The sequence below is a fragment of the Caloenas nicobarica genome, chromosome 14, assembly GCF_036013445.1.
Source record: "Caloenas nicobarica isolate bCalNic1 chromosome 14, bCalNic1.hap1, whole genome shotgun sequence".
In the NCBI taxonomy this organism is placed as follows: Eukaryota; Metazoa; Chordata; class Aves; order Columbiformes; family Columbidae; genus Caloenas; species Caloenas nicobarica.
This window is the reverse complement of record NC_088258.1, coordinates 1,100,128-1,119,370: the sequence shown is the minus strand read 5'-3', so window position 1 is coordinate 1,119,370 and position 19,243 is coordinate 1,100,128. Positions and strand designations below refer to the sequence as shown.

Below are 19,243 nucleotides of genomic sequence, written 5' to 3'. Positions count from 1 at the left end.
ATTTTGTATCCTGGACACGTAGCCTTATGTCCTGGTCTCTGACAGAATGCATCGCTATACCCTCGCAATGTCACACAGGCTACTCTGAGAGCTGGTCTGTTGGTGTGTAAAGCCATACTGTATAGGATTTTTTTTTAATTATATATGGATTTTTAACTGCTTATTGTACAGATTTGGCATGTAAATAAATACATTTTTAAAAATAAAGTTATTTAAAGTTCTTACTATATTTTCCCAATTTCTGCTCTATTATCAGCCAAACAGAAGAATTTCTGGAAGGAGGACAGGGCTTGTGCTTAAGAAACCCTTATTGGGTGAGTCAAACACGCTATCTTTCCCCAAACAAACACAAGTCTCGTGGCTGAGGCTCCCGCTGTGAACAGAACTCAGTTTCCCTGTTACACAGTGGTATAATGCGGCATACAGAGAGCAGTAAGAATAAAGAAGTTCCTTGTGTACGTGTTCCATACTGAACCCATCCCTGGTCCAGCTTCCCTCAGTACCACCATGGGGTCTGAAAGGACCCAGGGGCCACTGTCACAACTGGTACCAGTTGTGTTCGGATAAACTCAGAAAAACTGGATGTTCTGAAGACTGGTTGGCTTAATGAAAACACAGTTTCCAATTAGTTAATTGAAATACAGTGATCTTTTTACAAAAGTTGTTTGGGGCACCAAAGCCACTGCTGAAGTAGTCTTACAAAAAGTTTTAAAATGCACAGATAAAGAATAGTATCTTCATGTTTTCTTCTGTCTTTCCAACACTGTAGGTGGCTTAAAGATTTCCTTTAAATTCATCCAGACTCCTTTAGAATAAATATTTTTATAGCCAACTTGTCTGTCATGAGGCTGCAATGCCTGATGGTGGGAACACCCGTATCTCCGGGATTTATACCACTCGTTGGAGGTCTGGTTGGTGAAGGCCAAGTACAGATTGAAGCAGGAATACGCACCCAGTACAAGCGTGAGAAGAGTAACAAACCCCAGCATGAAGACAATTCTGGGAAAAGTCAAGAAAAGGTGCTGCAAAGAGAGAGAATAATAACTTCATTAAAAAGCTGGAGCGTTAAATTGCTCAGTGGCATGTGACCCCTGCAACGCGCCAGCTGAAACACACGTCAGTGTGCAGCCCCAGAACCACAGGCACAGCCCTTGGAGTGGAACATGCAGATCTCCAGAAATGGATTTCCTCACAAGCCTTGCTAGGATGTGGGAGCATTTTCTACACCCATCTATCTCTGAATGTATTGCTTGTTTGTGTTTTTGTTGTGGTTTGTTTTGTTTTGTTTTTTTTAATTAAAAGAATAATTAATGCAGATGATCTGAAAACAAACTGCCAAATGAAGAGGCTACAATCTGGTACAACTTCAGGTTTTGCTGACATGATACAGCTCAGCAGCTCTTTTCTGAGTTAAATTCCAGTCCTGGGGGGTGGTAACGGTTCTTCTGAAACACAAACATTCCCTGACCAAGATCCCTTTATAAAAAGTCCAAGGCTGAAACATCTGTTGTCTCGGCTGAGGAAAAGATAAAGCATTTACTACTGATCACCTCACTGCTCTGCTACAGAAAGGGAGGAGGGGATTGAAATGCAAGTGACTCAAGTGCTAGAGAGACACAGTTACCCTTTGCATTCAGAGAAAATGAATATTCAAGTACTTAACTTCTAGGGTAGTAGGGTCCTGCTTTAACATCTCCAGGTACCTTTTTTTCAAACCTGACTGCAGCAGCTCGTCACTGGAATGTAAAGCCATTCGTTATGAACCAGATCTGCTGAGTGGCAGCAGCCTGGAGACAGAAATCCAAAGGATGGGAGAGTGGAATGAAGCACTGTGAGAAAAATCCCATCTTTTTAAATATTCTGCAACGGCAGTTTTCTAAACTTAATCAGCTGTGTAAAGTTGGTAAAAAACCTGCAGTCTGTCCACACCCTGCCTGTGAGAACAGGTGGGCTTAGAAGATCCCTGAAAGCAAAGGCTGAGATAAACCTTTTTATAAGCAAATAACCCGGAGCGTTAACTTACCTGAACGAGGAAAAGAATCTCCACAGCGCGCTCCTGTCCCTGCTCATCGATGTAGCTCCCGCGCATCACCCCTGAGAGCAGCACCACTCGGGTGAGGAACGCGGCCGTGACGGCGGCGACGGTGGCGGCTGCGCCCGCCAGCGCGCACAGGTACAGCAGGAAATAGCGCGTGCTCAGCGCACCCACGCAGTTGTTGACCCACACGCAGTGGTGATCGAACCGATGCACGCACACGCTGCAGACACCTGGCGAGGAGGGAGGGACAAGACAGTTCGGTTATTTGGGTTTTCAATGAACCAATTTGATTTTTAAACAGTTTGGGATAGTTTTTCATCTGAAAAAATCTGGGAATTATGGTAATGATTTAGCTCATAGCTTTTTAAGCAAATACATTAATTTCAATTGCATATCACAAAAAAAAAATACAAAAACCAAAGATATGTATCTCATTTCCTCTTCTTCACCAAGCTGCAGCTCAAAGACTTTAGTTTCTTCAACAGCACTGCCTAGCAAAGCATATGATAGGTAGAGCTTGTAGCTCCCAGCTTTATTTTAGATGATAACAGAAATTTCTGCAAGAGAAACCCAAAATCCTGAATTCAGGTCTTGACAGGGGATCATTTTTCATTTAACTTTGAGATGCTCCAAAGCTTGCCTGTTCCTGACCCCAAATGATGCCCTCGGAACTGTCATTTCTGTGAGAAGAAATAGCAGCAAACCATTTCCATGGACAGGCCAAGGGCCGCTGTGAGCTGGGACCCCAGTAAAACGAACACAGTCCCATATGCATCGAGCTGGAGAACAGATGTCGTGTGAACTGTAGTTATTGATGGAGAATTAATTTGGGAAAGTTACGCTTCTCAAGGCAGTTGAGATCCTTACTGCAATGTTTTGATCTGGCTGGCTTCTCCACGTTGCATGTAGGACATGTGACGCCTTTCTGGAATAACACACCATCATACGCATACATCTTAACCAAGGATGCATGATTTGATTTTGTTATTATACCTGCGAAATAAACAAGAAAAACAGTCAAAGTAATGGTGTTTGTAACATTTTTTAGGTTCTGTTTTCTAGCAGCTGCAGCTCCTAAGCAGCGGGAGCTTACCCGGGTCGGTGCGGGAGCAGAGCAGGAAGGCGCCGGCGCTCCCGGCCAGCAGCACGTAGGGCAGGAGGAGCAGCAGGAGCGGGAACTGCAGCTCCCGGCAGTACACAAACACCTCCCAGGTGTATTCCGCGAACACCGCGGCCTGCAAGGCCACGTGCAGCGCAACAAACAAGCGGCTTCTGTAACAGAAAGGGGACAGTCTATTTCATACTCGGCATCCTGATTAGCAGGTCAAGTACACTCGGAGGTCATCAGCAAAGACTTTCCAAACGCAAGGAGACACCTCTTTTAGGTTTTCAGGCCAGCATGGATTGCATATTAATAGTGTTTTCTCCATTCAAGGGCTTCTCCTTCTTCCCACATACACTCCTTTAAATATGCCAGCTAAATTCACTTCCAGCATTGTCATGTCATTTGGATTTTTTTTTCCAACAGCAGAGTCAAGTACAAAGCACCGTTGGTGCTGACAAAATATGCCACAAAACCTTCTGCCAGAAGACACATGCTGTGCTGCTCTGAAAGCAAAGGAAACCGAGCAAAAGGTAATCTTAAAAACAACTGTAATAATACAAGCAGGCTAATGAAATAAGCACGGCAGGAGGTCAGCGATGGTGAACACCAGCTCCAACCTGCTGCAGACTGTGGCTTCTGCAAGGCCAGCGGCACAACTGTGTGGCGCCCGGGTTTGTCTGGGCTGTGTCACACTGAGCAACAGTTTTTGGCTGCCCAGCAAAGATCCTCAGATCAGCCACACATTGGAGAGCAACGTTCACTCACTTCAGGCCTCTGCATTGTACATCCGTTTGCTGGACCTTTACTAGGAGTTCTAAATAAATGTCAAAACTCAATCTGCAGCTGCCAGAGAGTCGGCTGTAATTCTCTCGTGGATACAATCTCCTACCAGTGCGACCTACATCTGTCACACTGGAAACTACTGAGACACATTATCTTTTTCTCGTCAATACGTTCAAATATTTCAGGGTACCATCTTCTAAACAATAAGCAAGGAACAGGAAGACAACAGCGTGGCAAACCTTAAAGGGAATCTGTAATCCCTGACAAGCACCCTCACCAAGAGAGAATATCTAAGGATAACACTGAAAGCTCTGATGGTGGCAGGAGGTCACCGATAGTAACCAGAAATGCTAGTAAAAAATCATGTCAGAAGCATAAAAAAAAGCGCAATACCTGGTGTGGAAGAGCCTGTGCAGTGCCCTCTGTGTCACCCTCCGGAGCCATGTGGGGATTACAAGGGACAACACCTGAAGCAAATGAAAACACTGTGTTAGCTGAACCGCACAAGGCTTCTGCCTGGGGGAGAGTTCAAATGAAAACACAAGTCCCCTAATCCCTCGGTTCTGTATCTGTAGCCACGTCACTGGGGCGGACGCTCGTTTTCAGGGGCACCTGAGCTCCTAAGAAGGTTTTCAAAATGGGAGTGAGGTTCCACATTCTCGGGAGCCCAACAGGCACAAACAAAAGTATCTGGGTTAATGTGTGAAAGTTATAAGGAGCTTATATCGGGTTATAGACTGGGTAACTGGTTAAGCAGGGGATAGAACTGAGCAATTCCTGAACTACAATATGCTTCATCAGAACATCTGACAGATGTAAGCAGAGCTAAGCAAAGGGATAAAGCCTGCTATCCTCCAGAAAAAGGAAAAAAAGAAAACCTACAACCCAACTAAAAACCAAACACACCCCACCAAAATCCAAAAATCCAGCTGCTTCAGCTATTGCTATGAGCCGGTCTGACAACTGCCGGCCTGTCCCACTGCCCTTTCAAACACAGCGAGGTACAAGCAAGGCGAAAACCGCCCGTCCCCGGTCACGGGAACCCTGAGCAGTGGCCGCTGAGCGCGGGACCGCGTGAGGCTGCGGGTCAGGAGGGGACAGGTCTCTGTGGTGACACGCGGCTCCATCCGCGCAGCAGAACTCGAGCAGCTGAGCCTATTTCTAGCTGACACAGAAAGAAAATATGCAGTGAGAGCTTCTTGTCTCAGATGTGAAAGACCGGAAGGCAAAAAGCATATGTAAAGCCGAGAAGACGCTAAATATTTTTCTTTTCCCTGGTATGCCGCCTAGCAACAGTTCAAGTGACAGGTTTTTTTAGAAAGAGGCTGCGCACTGCAGCAGGGAACACAAAACCAGACAGAACAGCAACCTGCGTGCAACTGCAAAATTCAGGTTTAAGTTAACTGTATGTTAATGAGGAGAGAATGAGACCTGTACAATGAACACAACACAACCAAACCACCGGCAGCACGGACACCAGAGCAGGGGCGGCAGCCGAGCTGCGCAGCGCCAGGAGCAGCTGCGCTCTGTGCAAATTCATCATTTCCTATTGCTCACAATAAATACTTTAAAGGGTCTTACAGGAGCACAGTCAAACAATTTCACACTTCCAAGCTTATATGCTTCATTGGTTACAGTCAGAAACAAATTTAAAATACAGTGCCTAGAGAAACTATTTAGGACTATCTATATTTATTTCATGTGTAATAGTTTCAATGGCACTTCTCCAGACAGTGACTTTACATCACCGCAGTATTTTAATCGCTGATTGTTACACATGTTTCATAGAAGCAGCTATTAAGAAATGTGGGAAAATAATAAATTTCTCTGTGCAGTGATCTGCATGTCTATATAAAGCAAAATGAAAAGAAAATACAATACTAGTAATAAAGATCAAAGTCCATTTAGACTCATGTAAACAGCATTAAATATTATTTACAATTTAAATTGTAATTCTCTTACTCTTTCACTTCCAAGAATGCTACACTTTTTTTTTAACTTCTTCATTCAAGAATAGCCCAAAAGACAGAAAAATAAGCTAGTGCCTTTTCAATTAATTCCCTGTTTTTACAATAAAATGCCAACTCTTAATCCTCTTTTAAAGCTCTTCATTCCTCTCTCTTTCTTAGGAAACAACTGCCTGTAGCATTATTACAGACTCACATTAAAGAGCTTCCCCAAAAACATTTGCTACCAGTTATAATTCTCTCTCTATTTTCAGCCACGAACCTCCCCCCTCCTTTCTCCTCTTCATGAGAGCAGCAAATACCACAAAACTGCAAACACTTGGGGCCTCACTATTATTTAATTTCTCAAAGCTGGTGTGTTACGGTGCCACTGAACAATGTACTTTGAGCATCGTGAGAAGTTCCATCCCCACCACGACCCTGTGGTGGCTGCAGCTGCACCAGCACAGGCAGGAGCAGGAGCTGGGAGACGCAAATGCTTTTTTTACCACCCACTTGTGCAGGATTTCATCTGCCAAAAGGAAGAGTATTTCTGTTTCTAATCCCAATGAGCGGTTACCTGAGAGGTATCAAAATAGGATGAAATAGAGAATACACCATGTCATCGTGGACGGAGGGCGATGAAGCTGGTGAGGGGCTCGAGCACAAGTGTGATGGGAGCGGCTGAGGGAGCTGGGGGTTCAGCTGGAGAACAGGAGCTGAGGGGAGACCTTCTGATCTCTGACCTGCCTGAAAGGAGCTTGGAGCCAGGGGGGGTCGGGCTCTGCTCCCCAGGAACAAGCGCCAGGACCGGAGGAAACGGCCTCAAGTTGCACCAGGGGAGGTTGAGGTTGGATCTGGGGAACAATTTCTTCCCCCAAGGGCTGTGGGGCATTGGAACAGGCTGCCCAGGGCAGTGCTGGAGTCGCCATCCCTGGAGGGGTTGGACAGATGTTTAGAGGTTCTTAGGGACGTGGGTTAGTGCTCGAGTTAGGTTATGGTTGGACTCGATGATCCTGAGGGTCTCTTCCAACTGAAATGATTCTACCACTCTAACCACATACACCAGCAGCTTTTATGGCGGAGATATCCATGAATGGCGCAGGGGCACCAGGCAGAGCCCCGCACACGCCGCCCCTTACCTGGCCCGCCCCGCTGGCCGCGGGGCCGCGGGCACGGCCGTTCCTCCCCGAGCAGGCGCCGAGCAGAGCGAGAGCGGCGAGAAGCAGGCCCAGGTACACCGAGAAGAGCGTCAGGAACTCCATCCCCGCCCTGCAACGGGAGAACCCCCGGCCAGTGCCCCCGCAGCGCCCGGCCCGGCCAGCACAGCCGCCCGCCCCCCGGGATTTATTTCTATTTTCTGTGTATTTCTCCACGGCCCAGCGCCCTGACAGGGCCGGAGGAGCCGAGTGCCCGCCAGGCCAGGGGGCTCCGCGCTGGGACAACCCCGGGCGCGAACCCGCGCACCCAGGGCCGGCCCGAGCAGGCCGCTGCCGGGCCAGAGGCCGCCCGACCCTCCGGCAGCAGGAGCCTGGGGGGCCCGGGGAACAGTCGGGGCCTGCGGGCCGTCGGGCCCGAGGGACACCGGGGGACAGGGACACGGGGGGGGCAGCAGGGGGGTGACCCCTCAGCCGCCCGGGAGCCGCCCCCGCCCCGCCAGCAGGGGTCACGCTCACCGCCGCCCCGAGGCCAGCTAATCGGTCGCCGAGCCCCGCCCCAGCCCTGCCCCGGTCGCTCGGCGATCTGCGGCGGCGGAAGCGCCTGGCGCCACCCGGAAGTGGCCGCCGCGGCGGGAGCGGCCCCTCGGGCGGGCCTGTCCCGGTACAGCCGCACGGACGGCGGGAGCACCGCCCGCGGGTCTGCTCCGCACAGCACGGCCCGAGGGGCTGTTGCCCAGGACGGCGCGTTTCCCGCCGGCTGCCGCCCGGGCCCAGCGGCCCCGGGGATCGGGCGCTTCCCCCGGCTGCCGGGAGCAGGTGCCGGGGCTGCCGGGGGGTCACACACCGGGAAGCGGCTCCAACCCCGCGAGAAACCAGCCGTGGCCTCCTCAGGGAGCTGGGGCTGCTGGGGAGCCGTTCGTTCCAGCCATCTTCCATCCTCCGCGGCAGAAAACCAAGGTTAAAGCAATAAAAATAAAAGTTAAATCATTGTTTTAAATCCCAGAGCTGTGTGGAGAGGTCTGGCAGTCCCGGGCAGTCGGTACCGCCAGAGTGCGGTTCACGTGCTGTTCTCTCGTTTCCAGCGGGTCTGTTAACGCTGCTGCGGCGCATCTTGTGCCGTTCTTGGGAATCTGCAACAATTTCTCCAGCTTTGTTGCCTTTGGTGAAATCTCTAAAGCCAAATCCCTTTGTGTTCTGCAGGCGCTCTGGGTGTTAGGTTCCCTTTTCCCAGGGAGCCGCCTCTTGCCCATCGTGTCCCCCGAGCTGTAGGAACCGGGTGAGTTTGGGATCTCAGCCCTGGCTGGGGGGCCGGAGCCACCGGAGACACGAGTCCCGTGGTGGTTCCATACGCGACGGTGTCAACTGAAACCGGCCCCGCGGCCGGTGCTCCCCGCAGCGCCGCTAATGAGCGGCTGATTGGGTTACGGCGCCCGGGTAGAGTTTGCCATAGAAACTCGGGTGGTTGCTGCCTCCAGGTAACCGATCCAAACGCTCTGAACCTGCAGTGATGGTTTTGCTAGCTCGGGATCCCCGGCAGCCGCTGGCTGGATCTCACACACCACAGGTAAGTCCACAGGATGCTTGGGGTGCTTTGGCACCAAGAGGAAAGTATTTGGTGTGGTCAGGAGACGCAGCGGCAGGAGACGAGGTTGGGTTTCAGGATGGGGACCTTGTTTTTCCTGGCATGTTCTCAGCCCACAGCGCACCAAACCTCAACCTGGGAGGGAGATATGCAGCCAAAATATTGCTGGGGCACAGCTGTCCAGAGCGCAGCCCAAAGCATGTTGTGAAAAAAGCCATTTTTTCCCTTCCTATTGATACAGCACAATTTCTATCCTGCTCCGGGTGGAGCTGTAGGTTTGTCTGGGACATCAGATGTAACCCAGTGAGTTTGGCAGCACAGAAGTGGCCATGGGTGCGAGGTAGTTTGTTTTATCGCGGGCAGACAGGCAGGGTTTGCGCCGCGGTCCCTGCGCATGGTGTGGAGCTGCCGGTGGTATCGGCAGGAGCTGCAACGAGTGCCGTTGAACCAGGCACCGGCACCGAGCTCCATCCGCTCCCGCTGGCCTTGGAGGCCCTGGGTGCTCAAGGACAAACCAGACAGCAAATACTTTAATAGGAGGCTGAGTCTGAGAGAAATGAAGCTGATTGAATCCAAGTGCTGTGCAAATGAGTGACAAGCCTTGTCTGATCACCGTCTAGCAGAAATCTGCAAGGAAACAATCTTTTCATTAGCTTGGAATCCCACTACTAATTTCTTGCAGGGATTAAAGTTCATTGTCGCTGTTTTAAAGTACTCGAGTCACTTAAAAATGGAGGGAAAGGAACCACTTACTTAACTTGCTGAAAAAAGAAGAATATCCATCACAGTTCTGCGTGCCTGTTTGGGCAGTGAGCAGCGAAGATGCCCCGACGTAGTGCAGGAATGCACGTCTGTGTCAGCACGGGAGGGCAGAGTGTGCTCCCCACAACGCGAACCCTGGGTCAGCAAGGGCATGAGCGAGAGCAAGACCCTCCACAGGACCCTCCACCGCATCGTGGGTGGGCACAGCACCCCCTGTAGCTTTTCTTCCCAAGGCTCCACCCGATCCCACCTCACATCTGCCAGGTTTGCCGGGGAGGGTGTTTCCCCCCCAGCCCAACGCTGCCAGCGGCTCAGCCTGTGCGGTGCCGCGGGAGGACGAGCTCGCTGCGTGGTGCTGCAGCAGGATGTGTAATACCCTAAAACCTCTTAGCATGCTAAGCCCTGGCATCCCTGAGTGCTGAGGAAGCAGAGGAGAAAATCACAAATAGCAGCTTAACAAGCAGCCAGTGGCAGCGTGGGGGTCTCTGCTGTGAAACACCCTCCACCGCCCCTGCTGCAAGAATCCTCCTCCCCTGGCTGGGCAGAGGTCTCCTGGTGCCCGCAGAGTTGGTCCTGGCACCCAAATCCCTGCAGCAAACCCTGTATTGTTTGGCAGACACATACTCCCAAAATTTCTGGTTTCTCACCCAAGTCTCCAGCGGTGGTGCCAGCGAGGTCTCCATGCACCCAGCTGCCGTTTGGGAGCAGGCCAGCTGAGCAAAGCAGCGTCTCTTCACCTTTCCCTGTGTGATAAGGGATTTCCCTCTGCAGCACTAATCTGTTTTACCTCCTTCCAGCTCCTAATTCCCCCCAGATCTGCAGGCTCAGGTCAGCACCACACTCAGCCAGGTCGAGTGCGGCCGCTAGTCTGTCCGTGCGTCCCTCTGCGATGGGAATAAAGTTAATTAGGAAAGGAAAAGGCAAGAAAGACCTTCCTGCGTGCCTGGCGCTGACTTGGAGCAGCTGGAAGGGTGCAGGGCTGGAGTGAGAACCCAGGACAGTGCAGCCACCCCCTGCCCAGGGCACCGCCAGCGTTTCGCCCGCCCCAGCACCCCGGGGGCTGTGGTGAGGACGGGGGAGCTGGGGAGATGCCTCCGAGAGCCCGGTGGGGCAGTGGGAGACGCTTCCAGGTGTGATGGAGGAGAACCGGGAAGGCTTCGAGCCCGTAGCAGGACAGACCTGCCTCCCTGAGCGCCCACCGGGATGGCTGCGGATTTCTGTAAGTGCTTGAGCTGGGAGCGCGAGGTGGAAGGGGGCGATGCAGCTCCCGCAGGCGCTGGCCGCAGCTTGGCCGGGCTTTGCCGCGGAGCTCAGCAGTGCTGGGGCCGTCCCAGTGCTTACTGGGCTCTTGCTGGAGCCTTCCCAGCGCCGCAGCCCCAGGGATGCTCTGGTGTTCGCTTGCCCATGGATTCCATCCCACTGCTGCCAGACTCGCCCCGTGCTTCACCCTCACGCTTCCCCTCCGGCCCTTGGCCTCTGTACCTGTTAATGTGGGCAACAGCTTTGTCTCCTCTTTGAGTAAAAACAATAATCCCTCATTTTAATGTGGCATTTAAAATCAGCACTGCTGTACAAAGGAGGACAAGATTATTACACTTGTAGTGTTCATTACGGCACATTGTTTGGTCCTTTTTAATATTTCCTTACAAAAGTGGCACTCGTAGCGCTCTCTGTGATACAGCCTTGGTAGCTGTTTGCAGCAGCAGAGCAGGCTCAGGTTATTAAGACAGATTTCTGCGGTACAGCTGTTTTCCCAGCCCATCCTCACGATTCTGCTCTCAGAGCAAGCTGGGCCATGTTATCTCTGCTGAAAATGGGCATGAGAAAAGTTCTTGTCATCTCTCTGGCCTGTAATAGGGTATTAAACAAGGTTTTCAGTGATACTGAATTTTGACCAAGATTTTGACTCAAGGTGCGTTTGTGAGGATGTTTTTTTGAGTGATTCTGATTCCTCATAGTCTCCGTAAGGTAATTTGCCCAGGTAAAATAGTCTACGTTTCGTTTTTGTAGATGCTTAATGTGCATTAAGTAGCACAGATGGAATAAACAGGGGAGTAAAAAGCATCTTCACAGACAGCTGAGACTAAACGAAGAGAAAATCTACACGCAGATTTAGCAAGTGTCAGTGGACAATGCAAACACACATCGGTGGTGCTGAAAGGGCATCCAAGGGAGCTGCACGGATCAGCTGCTCCAATTTACCTTGGGCCAAGACGACTTCTGCAGATGTTTAGGGCTGATGTGCCCGATTTCTCCTTGAGCGGCTGTGGAGCTGGTCCTGAGCCTTCAAATGAACCACAAGCAACTTCTTGTGAAAATCCTCATCTTTGCATTTCAGGAGGCTGTGATGATACAGGGGACAGGACAGGGAGGGCAGAAGGAGTGTTCCCAGGAGAGCTGAGGGCATCTGGCAAATTCGAATGGATCTGCAGTCATTTTGCAAGCTGCTAAAATACTGAGTATTGGGAAGAGCCGGTTAAAATAAGGCTGCATTAAGTCATTCGATGATCTGTTCATTAATGTGACATGCCAGGGAAATGAAATTGGCTTTTTTCTAGACAAAGCAACACAAGCAGGTGCCTAAGCAGGCAGGAGGGGGCTTGGGGGTTGGCAGGAGGGGCCAGAGCTGCGCGAGGCCGCGGTCCTGGCACCGGCTGCAGCCCCGACCTCTCCGGCCACCTCAGCTTCCTCACTGCTAATGGCGCTGGCACTGCCAGCAGCCTGCTGGTAGAGGAATAAAAGCTATTTTTTAGGGAAATATAGAGGAAAAGTGTCCCTCTTGGGGCATTTTCTCCAATGGTGGAGGGGTGCAGCACAACCGAGACTCCCCCCCACCAGATAAGATCCACGTGGCATCTACAGGAGCTGACACGAAGGATGGAAAACCCACCACGATTCCTTCTTTTTTCCCCTCTTCTTTTGCAGTTGCAGCCATGCCGACAACCAACCAGGGCTGGCCCGAGTCCTTTGGCTTCCAGATAAGCGGGACGGGTCCGTGCTACGTCGTGTGGGTGCAGGAGGGCAGCAGTGCGGCGGCCGCGGGGCTGCGGCCGGGGGACGAGGTGCTGGAGATCGAGGGGCAGCCGGTCACCGCGCTGGGCTGCGAGGCTCTGCGCGGGCTGGCCCGCCGCTGCACCAACGTGCCCCCCAGCATCGGGGTGGTCTCCCGCCTGCGGCACCTCGACATCCCCCCTGCTCCCCGGGGATGCTCCGGCTTCCAGCTGGCCGGCGGCAGCCCCCCGCGAGTGGCCAGTGTCAGCCCGGGCTCGCCGGCCGCCGCCTGCGGGATGGAGCCGGGGGATTTGGTGCTGGAGGTCAACGGGACGCCGGTGACGGGGCGGGAGGCGGTGGCTGTGCTGGGGGGGTCCTGCCACGGGCGGTCCCTGCGGCTGGGGCTGCTGCGGCCGCAGCGGGGGGTGGGCCCGCGGGACCCCTTCCCCAGCGCCGAGGCCGTGCGGCAGGAGAGGAAGCAGAAAGCGCAGGAATTCAGCAAAAAGGTAAGGTCGGGGCATGGGGCGAGCGTGCGGGGCTCTGGGCACCCCCTGCACACGGCGGGTTGCAGATTGCCGTGTTTGCAGAGCTCTGGGATGGGGGGGATGTTCCTGGCTTGGTCAGCGGGCTGGGGTGCAGCTGGGGGGCTTAGTGCCCAGGAGAAGAGTCTGATGGTTACTGGGATAGACGGTGCTGCAAAGACAAGGGATGAGCCGAAGTACTAATTCCTTTGCACCACAAGCACCTGTGGAAACCCACGGGGGCAGATCCCTCCCTCCCACTTGTCTGGATGTCCCTTCCAAGTTCGAGCACGTCATCCCACAGACATTTGAGCTCTTATTTCTCTGCAAAGGGAAAACATTGATGTGATTACATCTTCATTGCATTCCTAAAGGCTGCCTAGTGGGTAGTTTACCAAACACCTCACCTCATGCTAATTATAAATTTGATCATGGTTGGGTTTTTTTAATCTTTCTAATTTCCATTTCAAAGTAGCCCTTTAAAATACTGTTATGAAAATAACCAGGCTTGTGGGGTTTTTTTGATCCCGAGCTAATAAAGAAACAAGATGTCCATAAATAGATTCATGGGTATCAGCCGAATCCCCTCAGTCAGCTTTTACATTAAAGATTCACAAATACACACTGAGGTTTGGATTCATAAGGCAGAGCACCGCACACAAAACAGATACCTACTGATTACAGGAGATTAACAAGAAGATGAGAGGTTGTTCCGCACTGCCTCCATCTCGTGAAGTCCCATTAAACCATGGGAACGTTTCCTGGATGATCACAGGAGAGCATTTTTGAAGCAAGCAAGCTGGTCGTGATGCTCTAAGTGCCCTCAGGACCTCTGCCACCTCCCTTCCCAGCACAGCCACTGGTGATGGTCCTGGCTGGGGATGCAGGCTGGCTGGGGACACAGGCTGGCTGGCAAATGCCTCTCTAAAGGGAGTTAGTGGCACAGATATTTTAAGTGTCTTCTTTTTTTTACATGATGCAGAAAATAAAGCCTTGTGGGGGGTGCTTTACCCCCTCATCTACCTGGGAGCTCAGCTCCGGTCCTGCCAGCACTGCAAGCACCCAGACACTCCTGCCACCCGTCACCAGGCAAGGTCGGAGGGTGCCAGGGGTTTGGCGTTTCATGCTGCCACTGCCCGCAGGTCACTTGCAAGCCTGGGATCCAGAAGCTTTTCCCACCTTCATTTATTTGGCAAAGCCCCTGTTTGAATCACACTTGCCTGGCAGACAGACTTGGTGGCCACAGGGCCAAGGCTGGAGCCGGGACAGCAGCCTGGGGACATTCCCAAAAGTGCTGGAGGTGCTCAGGTTCTTGGTTCCAGGTCAGCATCTCCTCTTGTTCCCTGCACACTCGGGGACCTGTTGAGGACCGCACCGACACGAAGGGTGCCAGCACCCCCCCATTCCCACCCACCAAGCCCTTCGGTCTCAGCCCAGGCAAAAATGTCACAGCAGCATCCTGGGATTCATCCCAGCAGGAACACCATGTGCTTTGTCATTCCCGTGCTGGACCTTGGCACTGAAAACACACTTGTTTGCCTGGGGGACGCAGCTGCCGGGGCTGCCCCAGATTCGGTAACCTTGAAGTGCTGGTGCTGCCAGGAGCCCCTGCAGCACTTGCGTGGCAGCTGTGCAAACCAGCAGCACCTGGGGGGTTGTGCCAGGGGTCTCTGTGCCAGCGAAAGCCACCCCAGGAGCCGCCAAAGGGGACGAGCACCTGGAGCAAACAGCTCTGCCCCTTCCCTGGGCAGGAGCCAGGGGCTCTGCTCCCCTCGCTGCTGCTGCTCCCCCCTGTGCTTGCAGAGCTGGAGGGAAGCACTTGAAACTGCTGCCAGCACAAAACCATCACCTTGCAGGGAAACTCACCATGTGCAGGGACTGCAGGGTGGTCACAAGGAGTTTTGTGCATCCCATGTGTATTTGCTGCACCCAGCCCAGCTGCAGGCAAGGCAGCAGCACCCACCACCCAGCACTGCCCTGTGGCAAGGGACAGCCCCTGGCCTGGGCAGCAGCTAATAAGGAGGGTCCCATGCAGGGTAATTGGCTGGGTGGTAATTAGCTAATTAGTCTGCCTGTCGAGGCTGTCACAGATGGAGAGGACAGCTGGGGGCTGCAGATGTTGTTTCCAGGGCTCACGTCCATGCTCCCTCCCGCTGCTTCCCTGCAGCCCCCAGAGCTCACGGCCAGGCAGAGCTGCCCAGCAAGATCCCGCAGTGATTGGGGGCTCAAACAGCTCCAAAAGCCCATCGCGGTGTTGTCTAAAGGACACCAGGCTGATGCACCGGCTCCCCCCAGCCATGCCAGCTCCTACAGGGACACTTGTCACCCGGCGGAGTTTCGGGGTTTGCTGTCACAGCACTGCTGCCAGTGCAATGGTTCTAATGGCGACACCAGGGACACGCGCGAAGCCCCAGCAGTGCTGCGTGTATGGGCTGATGACTGAAATTTCTCTTTCCTTCCCATGTGGGTTCCCTCCTCACTGGCTGACCGGGTCCTGCAATGGGACGGACACATTTCTGCACACACACAGTTAACTCAGTGGCCCTTCTCTCCTCTGTCCCGGCTCCTCGCTGCAGGTGGATGACATCCTCGGTGACCAGCCCGAGGTGAAGGAGAAGGTGTTCACCATCCTGAAGCAGTACGCGGCAGAGCGCAAGGTGGAGTACTTGGCCTACGCCCTCTGCATGGTCCTCACCCAGGAGTCCCACCAGCACCTCATTGACAACATCAGGTACAGGGTGCCAGCTCCGTGCTCATTAAACCACAGGCACCCGCCTGCCTGTCGGTGAGCAGCGTGCAGGGCTGAGCGGTGCTGCTGCGGGGCAGGAGGTTCCATGGGGAAGATGCCAAAGCCCTTTCCAAGGAGCAGCCAAGCTGAGCTTGGTGGGGTCTCAGCCCAGCATCCCTGTGCCCGGCAGCCTGTGTGACTGTCCTGCCTGGGGTGGGATGGGGGACACGCAGCTCCCCAGCAGCCAGCACTGCACCAGCCGCCGGCTGTCCCTGTCCCTGCAAGGAGCGGTGGCCACCGGCCCCACGGAGCCAGCACCTCTGCCTGCAGCACCAGGGAAGGTTCAGATTGGGTATTAGGAAAAGATTCTTCCCGGAAAGGGCTGTCGGGCATTGGAACAGGCTGCCCAGGGCAGTGGTGGAGTCACCATCCCTGGAGGGGCTGGACAGACGGAGATGAGGTTCTCAGGGACATGGGTTGGTGCCAGGGTTGGGTTACGGTTGGACTCGATCTTGAGGGTCTCTTCCAACTGAAATGATTTGATGATTCTATGTGGCTCCCATTTCTGGCTGTCATTTTGAAGGGAGATGGGATTAGCTGCAGAATGGCTGGCGATTCTCCGAGAGCCTGGCCGGAAAAGAAACTGAGCTCTGCATGGCGAGAGCTGGCAGCCAGCGAGGGGTCGACCAGGGCTGCCAGCAGCTCCGGTGGCAGGGATGGTGAGGGGACAGGGGTCTCTGTTGGGGTCACAGGCTGCATCACTGCCTGCAGCATGCCATCCTTCCCAGGATGCTCTGACAATGCTCCAGTCGGGCTGCGGGTCCCCGACACCTCTTGAGCCCGTGGCAGAGCAGCCGTGCCGTGGGTGTGCAGCCGGTGCAGCCGGTGCGCTGCTCTTCTTGCAGCGCGGGCTGGCACTGCGGGACGGTGCTGATGCCGGTGCCTGGACACGTGCTGGGGATTACGGCCAGGCTGAGATGGTGGCCATTAGGGAATCAGGTCTCCATCTGGCCCTGCTCCGGGCCTGGCTTTCCAATTCCTGCTTTAATCAGTGGAATTGCAAGATATTACGGTTACCATAACAACGTCCCTGTGCCGGGGTCCTTGCTGTGCCTGCAGTGATCCTGCGGTGGGGAGGATGGGGGCAGCACATCCCTGGCCCTTGGCACTCAACATCCCCCTGTTTTGCTGTGGCTGCACGGGGGCCCCATGGGCTCCCCCGTACCTGAGCAGGGATGGGCACAGAGCCCTGCAGAGCTGGGCTGCGAGGGCACTGTCACCTGCACAGCAGCCACCTTGTCCGGGTGCCCATGACCGGGCTGTCCTGCCCCCGCAGAATTGGTCCTGTGCCCCCAGGGCTGGGCAAGAGGTGCCATAAATCAGGCAGCTAATCTTGGTTTAATGGAAATGCAATATTTAGCTTAGGGAAAAGATTTCCTGTCTAATCTTAATGAAGTCAAGAAAATTTTAAAAAGGTGCTTTGGACACCATGTTTCCCAGCTGTGGGGGTGCTGGGGCGGTGGGGGCAGCTCTGTGTGCGATGCCGTGTGTGATATGAGGTGCTTATCCTGGGGTCTCCCACCCCAGGGGTTTGCTGCCGAACAAGAGCTTTTAACGCTTTTAGTAACTCACTGAAAGGTGACGAGTGGCTCCCGGTGCTCTGGAGTTAGGGGTGCTGCGCGTTCATGTGGGTGGTTTCCACCCCACTGTGGGCATGAGGAGCTGTGTGAGGACAGGCTCGGGGACACGTGGTGCCCACCGGCCAGCTCGGGTGTCCCCACGGGGCTGTGCCCAGCTCCCGTGTCCCTGGGGGCTGTTTCCACCCGAGATGCGGGGACAGTCCCGCATACCCGCACATCTCGAGGGAGGGATGCCGGGGGCGATGCTGGGGACAAGGGTCCCCAATGTTCACCACGCCGGCAGCCTGGCCGAGCCCTGCTGTGGGGTGCAAGGTGATAGCTACCATGGGTGACCTCGTGGTCCCCGCCATGCAGAGCCGGGTGGCCAGTACATCCCCGGTACGTCCCCATCTGCTGCTGACCCCCATGCTGGCCTGACTGGATCTTCCCTCTGCACAGCTGGATTTATTTTTGGGCCGTTGCTGCTGCTGGTTGTCCTCCCTCCCCTGCCTGTCCCCTCTCAGGGGTTTAACGTGCCCCCTGCAAGGTGCCGCGGTGCCGCGTAACCCAAAACCCCCCGACTCAGCACTCCGATAGACCCAGGGCTGCAGACACCTCTCCTCCTCCCGTCTGTCCTCAGGCTGGGCTTTTTCCAGCGTTCGTTGGTGCTTTTTTTTTTTTTTTTTTCTTTTTAGCTCAAATGGATTTCATCCCATTTGCCCAGAATTAAGCTCCTGCAGATTTTAATTTGCTGACATTTCCTTCATCCGTTTGGTTGTGGATAGCAGGGATAACGCACGTGCTGCGCCAGGTCCTCCCTGCTCCCATCCCCTGCCCATATGGCTGGTGTGTGCAGGAAAGTGCACAATTGTAGTTCTGCTCAAGAATGGTGAAATCCAGCGGCGAGGCGGAAAGATGAGCTGTCTTGGGTGAGTAACGAAGGGACCTTTCCTGGGAGCCGAGGGGGTTGGGAGGGGAATGGGTTTAAAGCAGCTTAATTCTGGAATCTAGCAACCCCCGGCACCACAAAAATGAGATGTGCTAAAAGTTAATTAACTCTTAGTGTCTGGATTGCGTTGGAGTTGCTCTCGTCAGGGAATCGTGGGCATCACAGCTCTGCCGGGGAGAGGGAAATCTCTTACTTTGTGTTACTCCATCACCTGCAAATGCCAGAGCCCGGGTCTAGTCCCGGGGGAGCCGTGGGGTTTGACTCGTCTGCTCCCCCGACCATGCCGAGCGCGTGTGCAGGGGCTGCCTGTGTCTCGCACCAGCGTGGGGGGAGCGGGTTATTCTGGGCAGGCTGGGGGCCCCAGGGGCCTCTCGGCACTGCTCTGGTTTCGGAGCTGTTCTCAAAGCAGGGCAGAGGAGCAGTGCAGCTCCGCACCCCAGCTGCTCTGCAGCGCCGATGCAGCAGCCGCCGGCTCTTCCCCAGACTTGGGGGGGCAAAGTCACCCCTGGAGATGAGCAGTTTGGGGGGGATCTCCCCCATGTTTAGCACTTGCGCAACACCGCAGACCGGTTGCCCTTCGCGCCATGTGTTCCCCCCGCGCCGGCGGCAGCACCGGCGGTGCCCGTGCCAGCGTTGCACCGGCTCCCGGCAGCGGCGTTTGGCTTTGAAACATCTGTTTGCAGTAGAACTGGGGAGCGATGGAAACACGGGGCCCTTCCTCCTCGCTGGCCTGCGCTGCTGCCCAAGCTGGGGCATAAAACACGGGCGGTGATGCTGACATGGACATCATCCCGTTAACCTGGATTTGAGCAGCGCGTGTGCTCGGGAGCACATCCAGCCACATTAATTCCTTAGGTGATTGCTCCGGGGCTGTTCAGACTGCTGTGTGTCATTGTGGGTCTCCCTTAGGTCACGTTCTGCTTCACTCCGCTGCAGGGTGAATAGTTGGGGGTAGTTTGTGACTTTGCTGCTTTCGTTACGGTCCCTTTGCTCCTGGGGGAAAAGCAACGCCTGCAGCTGGCCAGCCCCAGGCGATCAACTCTGATTGCAGACACTTTT

The 19,243-nt window shown here is 54.1% G+C and overlaps 2 protein-coding genes across 2 annotated transcripts in view; one reads left to right on the top strand and one right to left on the bottom strand.

Annotated features, from left to right (window-relative positions):
* Window positions 1-26: 26 nt before the first annotated feature.
* ZDHHC4 (zinc finger DHHC-type palmitoyltransferase 4) lies at window positions 27-7,617 on the bottom strand. The gene is made up of 7 exons (XM_065645116.1): window positions 7,549-7,617; window positions 7,015-7,144; window positions 4,320-4,393; window positions 3,132-3,310; window positions 2,906-3,031; window positions 2,024-2,268; window positions 27-1,022 (listed from the first exon to the last, which is right to left on the bottom strand). Exons 2-7 carry the CDS (start codon window positions 7,135-7,137, stop codon window positions 738-740), a joined length of 1,032 nt encoding a protein of 343 aa, XP_065501188.1. The 5' UTR covers window positions 7,138-7,144; window positions 7,549-7,617; the 3' UTR covers window positions 27-737.
* A 613-nt stretch (window positions 7,618-8,230) lies between these two features.
* Window positions 8,231-19,243, top strand: part of GRID2IP (Grid2 interacting protein) — a 36,425-nt gene continuing 25,412 nt past the window's right edge. Inside the window, exons 1-3 of the mRNA XM_065645102.1 lie at window positions 8,231-8,308; window positions 12,302-12,873; window positions 15,465-15,619. Of these exons, the coding sequence (XP_065501174.1) occupies window positions 12,310-12,873; window positions 15,465-15,619 (719 nt within the window). The 5' untranslated portion in view covers window positions 8,231-8,308; window positions 12,302-12,309. The remainder of the gene's footprint in view (window positions 8,309-12,301; window positions 12,874-15,464; window positions 15,620-19,243) is intronic.

Excerpts from the sequence above, each read along its gene's own strand:
- ZDHHC4 (XM_065645116.1), bottom strand. The coding sequence starts at position 7,137 with ATGGAGTTCCTGACGCTCTTCTCGGTGTACCTGGGCCTGCTTCTCGCC. Across the intron at positions 4,394-7,014 it reads CGGCCAGCGGGGCGGGCCAG|GTGTTGTCCCTTGTAATCCC; the intron begins GTAAGGGGCGGC and ends CATTTGCTTCAG. Across the intron at positions 3,311-4,319 it reads CACAGGCTCTTCCACACCAG|AAGCCGCTTGTTTGTTGCGC; the intron begins GTATTGCGCTTT and ends TTTCTGTTACAG.